General features: G+C 28.5%; 1 protein-coding gene across 1 annotated transcript; it reads right to left on the bottom strand.

The window, feature by feature from the left end:
* Positions 1 to 2413: 2413 nt before the first annotated feature.
* On the bottom strand, positions 2414 to 10464 carry LOC658783 (cytochrome P450 305A1). Its single transcript, XM_965142.4, has 7 exons — positions 10069 to 10464; positions 6206 to 6460; positions 5632 to 6147; positions 3592 to 3772; positions 3026 to 3143; positions 2836 to 2977; positions 2414 to 2779 (listed from the first exon to the last, which is right to left on the bottom strand). The coding sequence occupies exons 1-7, from the start codon at positions 10151 to 10153 to the stop codon at positions 2595 to 2597; spliced, it is 1482 nt and encodes a 493-aa protein (XP_970235.1). The 5' UTR covers positions 10154 to 10464; the 3' UTR covers positions 2414 to 2594.
* Between the last annotated feature and the right edge of the window lie 1095 nt (positions 10465 to 11559).

Below are 11559 nucleotides of genomic sequence, written 5' to 3'. Positions count from 1 at the left end.
TCAAAAAAAAAATCGTGTGATAATTTTTTTGAACTTTTTTTGATAGAAATTATGACATTGATATTAACCAATCATTTTGGTTTATTTTAACCCATAACCCCAATTGTTTCGCCAAATTTCCTCATAAATAAGTCGAAACTTGCGATTTGAGCGAAATTCTATCAAAAACCTGTAATCTGGTTTGAAAGTGTTGCGCTGTTTTTATGTCTTCTAAGCAAGTTTCTGAACTAAAAGCTGAAAAATCTGAAAATTGACCTTTTTTTTGAGTGTTTTCACGGTTTCAACGCATTTTTCATAGAAAACGCAAATTATCTGTAATATTTTTCGAGGTGTAAAATCACAGAATTAAAAATGGCAGATAGTTTTGTTTTTGCCTTTTTAATTCATTGAAGCCAAAAACTCACTCAAATCGACCTTTATTATCGAAAAATTTCACTAAAATAGTACCAAATTAAGTGGAAATTTTTATTTTTTTACCTGTTTGACTCGATTTATTGCTAGTTTTGAGCAAAATTCTGCCTCTTAACCTTTTACAGTCAGAAATGCAATTATTTCACAAAATGGCGTCTGAAACAGGCCTTAAAATTATTAAACTTAACCGAAAATATCATTAAATCAACCCCAAAACTCGTAAGAATAATTCAGAGTTGTTGGTATTTTATTTATTTATTGACTCGATTTATCTCGTTTTTGAACAAAGTTCTATCAAAAATAAACCAAAATCCTGCAGTTACTTGTTACTTTTACCTTTTTCTAACCTTAAGTACATTACTTGTGAACTAAAAGCTCAAAAATAAGCCCAAAAATCACAAAATTAGAACGAAAATGACCTTTTCTGCTGTTTTCTTTTACATATTTTTCACATAGAAAATTTTGCTAAAGTGGCAGAATTAAACCGGAAATTGTTTTATTTTTGCCTTTTCCAAATTAAATTGAATTTGATGTTGTTTTAGATTGCTTCGCTCATTATTTCACCCCAAAACTCGAAAGAATAGATCGGATTTGATGGTATTTTGCTTATTTATTGACTCGATTTATCTCGCTTTTGAACAAAATTCTGTCAAAAATAAACCAAAGATTTGCAGTTTTGTTAAATAGTCTTTAAGTACATTATTTTAAAACTAAAAGGTCAAAAATAAGCCCAAAAATCATAAAATTAGAACGAATATGACCTTTTTCGAGTGTTTTTTTTAACACATTTTTCACATAGAAAGCGCAAATTATTTTGTAAAATTTGCTAAAGATGAGGCGTAAAATTAAGGACAGAATTAAAGCGGAAATGATTTTTTTTCGCCTTTCTAATTCATTGAAGCCAAAAATTCACCAAATCAATTTTTTTATCGAAAAATTCCATTAATTTTGGTCGCATTTCTTGTTTTCATTTATTGGTTTGACTCGATTTACTGCTGGTTTTTGAGCGAAATTCTGTTACATAAGGTAAAAAACGACAAAATTGTATTGAATTTGGTGTTTTTCTTTCTTGAAGCACATTTTTAAACTAAAATTTTCGTTGATTTTGTGAGATTTTGTTAACAAGACTAGACGTAGTGCTACTGTCGGGAAAATTACTAAATTAAATTAAAATAATTGTTGTTTTAGTTTACTTATTCGCTCATTATTACACCATAAAAGGCTTTTATGTATTGACTCGATTTATCTCGTTTTTGAACGGAATTCTATTAAGAATTAACCAAAAATTTGCAGTTTTCTTTGAAAATGTTTTGCTTTTACCTTTTTTGAGCCTTTAAGCACATTATTATTTTTGAATTAAAAGCTCAAAACAAAAAGCCGAAGAATCACAACATTAGAACGAAAATGCCCTTTTTCCAGTGTTTTAACATGTGTTTCGTACAATTATTTTGGAAAATTTTGCAAAGAACGAGACGTAGTTTTTTTATCAAAATACTGCTCTAAATGAGACCGGAATTTTTGTTTTTTTTTTCTGTTTGACTCGATTAATTTCTTGTTTTTGAGAAAAATTCTGTATTTCTTAACCACAAGATTTCGTTAAAAATCTGTAAAGCTACCAAATTAAGTCAAAAAGTATACTCTTGTAATTTTTACCTTTTTTTCTGGAATTTCAGTATGTTATACAGTAAAAATTGTGGTAGACATAACTTAAAATTTTTGTTTTTTCTGGGCACTTTGCATGTTTTAAAGTAGAATTTTTTTCTACAAAAATTCTCTCGTGTATGCTTTGCTTTACAAAATATTGTTAATTTGCTAAATAAAAAACCATCGTACTCGTACATGGAAACAATTTAAAAAATTTAACAAAATTTTTCATTTGTTTTTTTTTACAATTTGATTGGAAAAGTGTAAAACAAAATTCTTTCCTTCTGAATTCATACGAAGACAATTATATCCCTGCAACCTTGAAATTGCATTAAAACCCATAAATAAAAATCTCGTGTTCGCAACTAATTAATCAGTTTTTATTGACAGTGAACTTTAAACAGGCCACTATTACATAACTCGATCCGTCTCCAAGCATTCGGAATGTACAACATGTAGGACTAGAACACGTGTCTGACGTCACTATTTTACATTTGGCTATCATTCGAGTATTTAACCTTGCTAAGTTCAATACATATTTATAACGACCGTTCCGTAAACTTAACTCTGTAGCTTTCTGGAGATAAAGTAATTCCTGCTATAGGTTTTCCAGTCGGAGGCTTCGAACCGGGGGCTAAAGACACATTATACCGTCGCAAAATTTCAACAAACAACAAAAAAATGCAGTTTTTTGCTAAGATTTCGCCAACACAACGTCTACGCCCTGAAAAACACATGCAATGAATGATTTTATTAATTTTGTAAATTTAATTAACTCACCTAAAGCAAAAGGGATTAGTTTTTCGTCGGGAAGTAATGAACCTTTCTCGTCTAGAAAACGTTCCGGGTTAAAAATTTCGGGGTTTTGCCAGTTTTCGGGGTCGTTGTTGATTGAATAAAAACTAATTAAAACAGTCGTGTTCTACAAATTTAAAATTAATTGGGAAAAATAATAATAAAATAAAAAAACCTTTGGTAAATAGTAGCCATCTAATGTGGTGTTTTTTGTGACTCTTCGGGGTCCCCCGATTGGAACTACGTACCGATATCTTATTGTTTCTAATAATACTGCTTCAACATAAGGTAACCTTAAAAAAATTGATTAGTTGAAATCGTTTCCATTGATATAGCATGTTGCTAAAAATATTTTTTTTACTGTAGGTATCCCAAAAACTAGAATAATCACACAGTTCCCAGCATTTGCTATTAAATTTTTTTTCTGAACTTTTTAAAAATTTAAAATAAAAAAATAATTTCAGACAGTTTTTTTCGTATTTTTTTAACAAAACTTTTAAGTATTATTTGTTTTAGAATGACACCAAGAATCATAGCATTTCCATTCATTAATATTTTTAATTGTATTAATATATTTTTTTTATTGTAATTTGTAGAAAAATTCACCTGCATAGAGAAAAATGTACCTAAACTAAACCAAACGCCGATTTCTGTGTGATCAATAGTTTTTGAGATTCACTAAAAATGGGGCAATATTACAACAAACAAACAAATAATAAATAATGTTAGAGAGATACATACTTGTAACGATCAGAATACTCAATGGATGAATTCTTATCATAATGCTTATCAATTTGCTCTTGCACTTTTTTCTGCACTTCTGGATACATAATCATCATAAGGAAAGCAAACCCTAAAGTCCGACTAGTGGTTTGGGCACCGCCTATAAATAGGTCCACACAGACCATAACCAAATGATCATCTAAAAAAAATTTGTTCGTATTTTGGTTGAATGTAACCAGCTTCTATTACAATCAAGTTGGCCTTCAACAGCAAAATTTTGGATATAATTTTTGATATAAATTACTGTGAAATAAAAACGTTAAATCGAGATTTTTTTAACCTCCGGAAAGGGGTTAAAAATAAATAAAGTATTTCAGCTGCAAACATCACAAAAATGACAACTTTTAGTAAGTGAGTAGCCACAGGTAAAGGTTTTACTTTTGTGCTTAAGCATTTGTCCTTTTACCAAAATAGAGGGGTAGGTAAATCTCTCCATAAACATAACATGTTACAAGAAAGCTACAATTCTCCAACTAACTTAAAACTTTAGAAGACAGAAGATGTAAACACAAAATTTGTCCAATTTTAATTTTTCAAAATTTTTCACTGGAACGTCTTTTTCACTTTGAAGGTAATTCCGAAACAGAAAACTACTTTCGGATTTCAATTTAGCGGAAAATTGTATAACTTTATTGTCTGTTAATTCAATATAAAATATATCAAAAAAGTCAAAAAACATTAGGTATTATGTAAAATTTTGTTCAATTTTTCTTGAAACTATTTTCCCTAAGTTGAACAATTTTGAAAATACTTTATTTTATTTTTTAACCTCTTCTCGGGGGCTGCAAAAAATTTATTTGGTGATAAATAGACCACACTGTAATTTGCTTACAAAAGTAACACAAAATTCATATCTTTATGTTAGGAGTTATTTTTCAGAAAAATCCTCAAATAGATCGATTTTCACTTTTTAAATGCTAAGTTCGACACCAAAATGATATTTTTAATTCGTGTGCTAATCACATTTATATCTTTCTGGTAAGTATGAAAATTCAAAAAAATAAAGCTCAAAAAATTAAAAAAGAAGAGAGTAAAATAAAAATTTGAAAAAAGTTATTGTGGGTATTACCTAAAGAGCGTTATGTTCTCGTTTTTGTTTTATTTTATAAGGGGTGATTGTGTTTTGTTCATTCTTTTGTGTTTAGGTTTCATATTGTTTTCATGCTAATTATACAAAAAAATATAAAAACTTATAAATGTCGCTTATAAAATAAAAAAACACATTATGATTTTATACGATGTCAAAATTCTTTTGTTTAATTAAATTTATTTTTTTAATTTTATTGAATTTTGTCATTTTTTTATTACCAGAAAGATAAAGATGTATGTGTATTAGCTGTTTCAAAACTATAAAAACGGTAACGTCCCAATTTACTGAATATTTTTTTTAAATAAGTTTGATGTAATTGTAAAATATGTAGTTATTAATGAATAGATCTCTCATTGGGGCATAAATTACATTTTTAAAGTGCATGAATAATTTATAACAACAAATTTTGAGAGAAAATACGTTTGCTTTTTTATAGTTATGAAACAGTTAATACCCATCTTTATGTTTATTAAACTGTAAAAAATAATAGTATCTCTTACCTGTTTCAAAACTATAGAAATGCTATCGTAGGATTTTATCTAACAGTTACTTGTTGTAAATCTAATCATTAAAAATATTTTAAATTTTTATCAACCTTATTTAAAAAAAAATCGGTAAAATGCGACGTTGGTATTTCTGTAATCTTAAAACAGCTTATAAAGCAGTAAACAAAAGTGTCGGTTGTCATCAGTTGTCATTAAAAAAAATAAGAATGACACGTCACAACTCAAAAACGCACGTACCAAAAAAATCGACCTGTTTGAGGATTTTTTTAAAAAATGACTTATAATAGCAAGTATATTAATTTTGTGCGTTACTTTTGGTTCAGTCTATATGTCGAGAATTTAAAAAGAGCCCCTCCAAATTTTTTATTTGAAGGCCTGCTTGACTAGACTATTCATTCCCACCTGTGAAATATTTGGAGGCTTCTGTATTGGTCTTCATTTCGGAAATGTAGCGATATATCAAGTCTTCGTTTCTCCCCTCAAACCACCCATCTTTATGCTCGCGAATATATTTCATAAACAAATTTTTCAAGCTCGTGTTTACCGACTTTATCAAATTGAAGCCACTCCATTCGGGCAAAAAATACCTTAACCAGGGATACTGTGTTAGAGTACCTCCAGTCATATCAAACGCTTTCGACCTCAAATTAAACAAATCCAACAATTCGTCCAATTGGTTATTTTCCCTTGAAATTTTTTCTCCCGTAATTAACGTCCAAATAACACTTAGGACACAAGGAGCCAAAAATTTATCGACTTGAATGTCGGACCCGTCCTTTTTCAGAATTGTTAGAATGTCGCAAATCTCGTCTTGGATCATTTTTTCCATTGGTTTTTTCCCGAAACCTAAGTTTCGCAAGTGGCGATTTACAAAGTTTCGTAACGTGTTCCATTCTTCGCCTTCGGTGCAAGTGATGCCTGGAATTTTCGCATAATAATCATAATTTATTGATTTTTGGATGAAATGTTGTCTTACCTCTTTTTTGGCCCATGCACCGAAGACGTAGAAAGAAGTTGTCGGGTCTTCCTTCGAATTCTTCGCTAATTAGGACGTCCCGTATGAGGGGATATGTAAAAACTGTTACAACATAGTCCTTTCCTAATTTGAGGCCTAAGACGTTGGTGTTGTATTCTTTGGCTAGATGTGATAACGCGAGGTGTTGTCCGCCTAGTTTTTTTGAGAGTTTCTTGAGCTGGGGGAGGTTACCAACGAATGGTAACCAGTAAGGACCTAAAAATCATAATCAAAAAACTGACAGGTCAATGGTTTATGTGTATTATTTATTATTTTCAATAGATAAAATTTTAACTAAATATGTAAAATTGTATTGAAAATGTATAATTTACTATTTTCACCAATACATTGAACTTTTTTAAGGCATTAAAAAACAAGTTCATAAAACATTGGACTTTATAAAATTTATTAATATGCAAATATGAATACGTACACCAAAAATACAAGGTGAGTCTGTCATAAGTTTTTTTTTACTGTAGCTCACAGCGTATCTCAGAAACTAATAATCACAGAGAAGCTACTAACGTTTGCTATTCAATACTAAAAACGCCCTATGGATGTGAATTTTTTCAAAAAATTTCTTCTATTCGATATAATTAAAATCAATTAAGAAATTAGTATAAGTCTAAAAACAACTGGAGAATGTTCTGCGTATAATTTGTTTTTTTTTTCAAAAAATAAAATCTTTGTAGAATCGTATTATGTATGTAATATTATACAGTGTTGCGAAAAAGTATGGATACAGTTAAATATTATAAAAACTATTAAAAACTTATTAAAATTTGGTGCTTAAAAGTATACAAATTGTATCGTTTCAGATGTCTATTAAATTTCTATCTCCATTTGTTCTTCGGATACAAAGCTAACTTGTTTTTTTTTAATAGCAACAAGGGTCAAATTTAATATTTTTGAAAAGAGCATTTTTTTCTGAGTTTTATGGTATAACACATGTGTATCTTGATTTAATTGAAACTTAAAAAAAAATCGAAAAATTTGAAAAATGTAAAATTTTATTAGCCTTGGAAATGTTGTCTTCATCTATCGTTAGCTCATTAACGAAAAAATAAGTAAAAGCTAAAAATAATAGTTAAAATTACATTTTTAACTGAAAAAAACACGTTTTAATTAAGGAATTTTAAACACGGAATACTTGATTTTTATGCTACAAACGATGTTCAAACTGATTTCCACTAACTTCTTGACTTTCTGTTTCCATGATAAACCATCATGAGAATTTTTTTCGCTCAGTTTTACTTAAATGTGCCATTATTAAAGTAATTATTGCACCCAAGTTTAATTTTTGACTAATATACAAGTGACAGATATCGCTAATTACAGTATTTTCAAAGCTAACTTGGTTTTACTATCCCAGAAAATTTTTGAGTTTTAATTTTTTTACTTTTTAATAAAAGGTGGGTATTATGTTACATCATTGAATTCAGAAAAAAAATCTTTTAAAAATGAATAAATCTGACTCTTCGTGCCATTTGAAAAAATCAAGTTAGCTTTGAATTTTCAAAATAAATGACGATAAAAATTTGAAAAAGCTCTCAGATGATAGAATTTCAACACTTTTAACTGTTCCCCAAATTTCAAGGTTTTCTGTTAAACCGTTCTGAAAACATTTAAAACAAATATGTATACAAATTTTGTAGTGAATCTGTATATACCTAGTATGTATAATTGTATATTAGTACATCATTGAGACCGAAAAAAATAAATTAGGAAAAAATTTAACAACTTCGAAATCTTTTAATTTACAAAAATAGATGGCATTTTATTTTTATTTTTTTCAATAAATGAAATGGGTTTATCTTTGAAAAATTGTAATATGTTTGTAAAATAATATGTAGTATGTACATCATTAAGACTGAAACAGTGACTAATGTACTAAAAACACATTGAAAATGAAGGAATCAGAATTTTTTCTTAGGAAAAAATTTAACAACTTCGGAATCTTTTCGGTTACAAAATTTGATAGCATTTCAAGAATTTATAGATTTTAAAATTATTGTAGAAGGCACGGTGATAAATTTTTCTTTAAAATTTTTAATTTATAATATGCTGTGGTGTCACACGGCCTTTAAATAAAAAAATTAACAAATTAAGTTAAAAAAACAGAATATGTAATATGTTTGTAACAATACCTTTATTTTAGGAACCATTAAATTAATGTAAATCAGAATTGACAGATGTTTTTCAGAAGATGTCAGTTGTAATTGAGAAATATATTTTTTATATTTTGTGCGAGATTTTGGGTTTAAAATTAAATGCCAAAGAAAAATTAATGCTATACGTTCTTGATTATCATTCCGTTACTGTGCTTGGCTTACGTAAAAGCTTATTTTAAATAAAAAATATTTAACTCCTGCATTTTGACTTTATTCTTCATGTTTTCTTAAATATTTTCAGAATTAATAATCAGCTGAAAAAAGTATAAATAAATAAATAAAAATACAACATAACTCTTTCTGAAATTCTATTAACATTTTCTGAAATACATGAAAAACATTTAGAAACTGTTTAAAACCAAACAGAAAAGAAGTAAGTGCGATAATTTATTGCTAAAATGTTTAAAAAGAAAAAGTGAGTTTCATAGAATCCATTGAATTATGTAACTAATTAATTAATAATAAATAATGCATTTTTAATTTGCCTTTGGAAAAACTATACATAACAAGTAATTTATTCAGAAACTATCGTGCTAAAAAACAATATCCATTGGAGACATAATGTACTGCATTTAAAAATTTTCAAAAATCGAAATTCTTGGAAGAATCCTAATACAAATAATAATAATAATAATAATAATAATAATAACAATCAGATTGTTTCAAACTGACTAGTTTTGTTTTTTATTAGTTAGGATATCATAAGGGACAAAACATTGACTATTTTTTTAAGGAAAAATTTAACAAGTTCAAAATCTATTTGATTACAAAAATTGTTGATATTTTCAGGATTTATATTTTTTTTTAAATTCTAATGTAATAAGAACCTGCATATTATATTAGATATTGCATGTTCACTGGATTATTGGTTAATGACTTTTAGTATATTTCTAAAAAAGTGCGCAAGATACGATGACAAATTTGTATTTAAAACTTTTATATAAAATTTGCTGCGGTGTCTTACGTCCTTTAAATAAAAGTTTTAGCAAATTATGAAGTTAGAATTGTATTAATTACTAATAAGAGCGCAAAGAATACCTACAGAAATGCAGGTTGTCTCAGAATCAAAATAAAACGTATAAAAAATTAGAGTAAATATTAGTAAGAATTCTAATGTGTTATCTTTGGATATGATTATTATTTAGATTTTCTCTTAATTCTCTTAAAAAATTAGGATTTGTTCTTGACTTTTTACAATCTCGGTCTGTAAAGTGGTAAAAATAAGTTTTACTAATTTGTCAAAAATTTAAGTGTTTACTTTTCTAAAGATTAGAGATTGCTAGAATCTTAAATTGTAGCGCAAACAAAAAAAAATACATAAAAAAAATCGAACTGTATAAACAAGACAAATATATTAAGGTGTGACCATGTCGACGGCTGTGTTAGAAATTTTTGATTTAAATTTTATTCACTTAGGTGCAATAATTGCATTGGGTATTTAAATTGAGCGATAAGCGTTAAAATAATCAAAAACTGTCTATAATATAGATAATCAAATGTATTTTTTGATTTATTAAAAACTAAAAGCTCGTGATTTAACATTTTTGGACACAATCGTGTTGTTTTATTAGTTTTATTACCAAAAACTTCACATTACTAATACTCATTTGCATTTATTAAAGAATGTTAAATCTAGACTAATAATTAAATTACCTGGAGGAAAATTAGGTGGTTTTTTCACTTGTTGTATCACATAAGTCACCACAAAAACGAAAAACAACAAAACTGCAAGCCACATTTTAAATTCCTTTGTCGATAAAGATGAATCAAGTTACGAAAGTGATTTGGCGAACATCGTAAGGTAAAGCCTCGACTATTACTAAAGCAAGGTTGCTGGTTACAACGACTTGGTGTGTCTAGTCCACACTTGAACCAATTTGTAGGCGGTACTTTTAGCTCAGCTGTATAAAACTGTTAATATTTGTGTCAGCTGTACAATATAAAACGCTTCAATACTATAAATGTTCGCCTACAATGCAAGTGAACCCATTAAACTGCCAAACACTTTCGTAATTTAAATCACAGGAAGTCTGTGTCTACACAAATTTAATTATGTAATCTCGTATTCTTGCATATTTTGAACGACTTACACGTTCCAAATTTGGACACGATAAGCTCGCAAAACATTGCGATAAAATGCGAGTTTTTCCATTGCATAAATAGCCACGGTATCGTCTAATTATATCGAAATCTAATTTAGATCAGCGGAAGAAATTAAATTAGTAATGGGAGGATTAATGTCACGCAGAGTATTCTTCAATTTAACAAAAGTAATAAAAACTTCGAGTAAATTGTCATGAGGCGGGAAGTCATGTCACATCTGCTTCACTAATAAATTACATTTTAATTACTCATCGATTTTACACGAATTCCATGTTTTGCAGAAGTTTTATTTCAATTGAATATCCACTTCCGTTACAAGATATCAAAAAATTTGCTGATAGTGAAGTCTTATGTAAACTAAATAAAGTAGGTGCAAGTTTTTATCTAGTATTTAAAGGGAAAGTCAAGTACTCTACTACCATTAAGAGTGAATCACCACATTGCAATGGGAAAAAGTCAACAAAAGTGTTACTATAGTGGCGGTCAGCTCGGTTTGCGTGTGCGTCATCAATTTCATTTTTTCATTACCAACACAAAGCTGTAAAAAAATTATCAAAAACAATGCAAATTTAAACAACTAAGGGGTATCTAAGGGTGGTATCCTTGAACATTAATTTACATATGCACTTCGACAACACCATCAAGTGTCACGAATTTGTTAAACTGACATTGACAGTAAATTATAGACGTCATCGCATGGTTGTCGAAAGTGTTATCGGTGTTAATCGCAAGTATTTTCTGTTCGTTTATTGTGTTTTGTGATTTGCGTTTCGTTAGGTTTTTGATTCTGCGTTTATTAGTTCTTGTTTTGTGAATCTGTATTTTTTGTAACAACTCATAATTTAAACACTTCGTAACCTCAAAAAATATTTGATAGTTTGTCACCGCTATGAGCCTACTATGTAAACGTAGTGACAGAAATGTCAGATGACGCACACGCAAACGGAGCTGAGCGCTACCATATACTAACTCACCACTCACCTTTGATCATCGCTGTGTCCAGATTAGAAAAATCTTGCCTTATTAATTTGGAAATTAAGT

The sequence above is a fragment of the Tribolium castaneum genome, chromosome 1 (genome assembly GCF_031307605.1).
Source record: "Tribolium castaneum strain GA2 chromosome 1, icTriCast1.1, whole genome shotgun sequence".
Lineage (NCBI taxonomy): Eukaryota > Metazoa > Arthropoda > Insecta > Coleoptera > Tenebrionidae > Tribolium > Tribolium castaneum.
The sequence above is the reverse complement of the archived record's forward strand: the minus strand, read 5'-3'. Positions and strand labels throughout refer to the sequence as shown.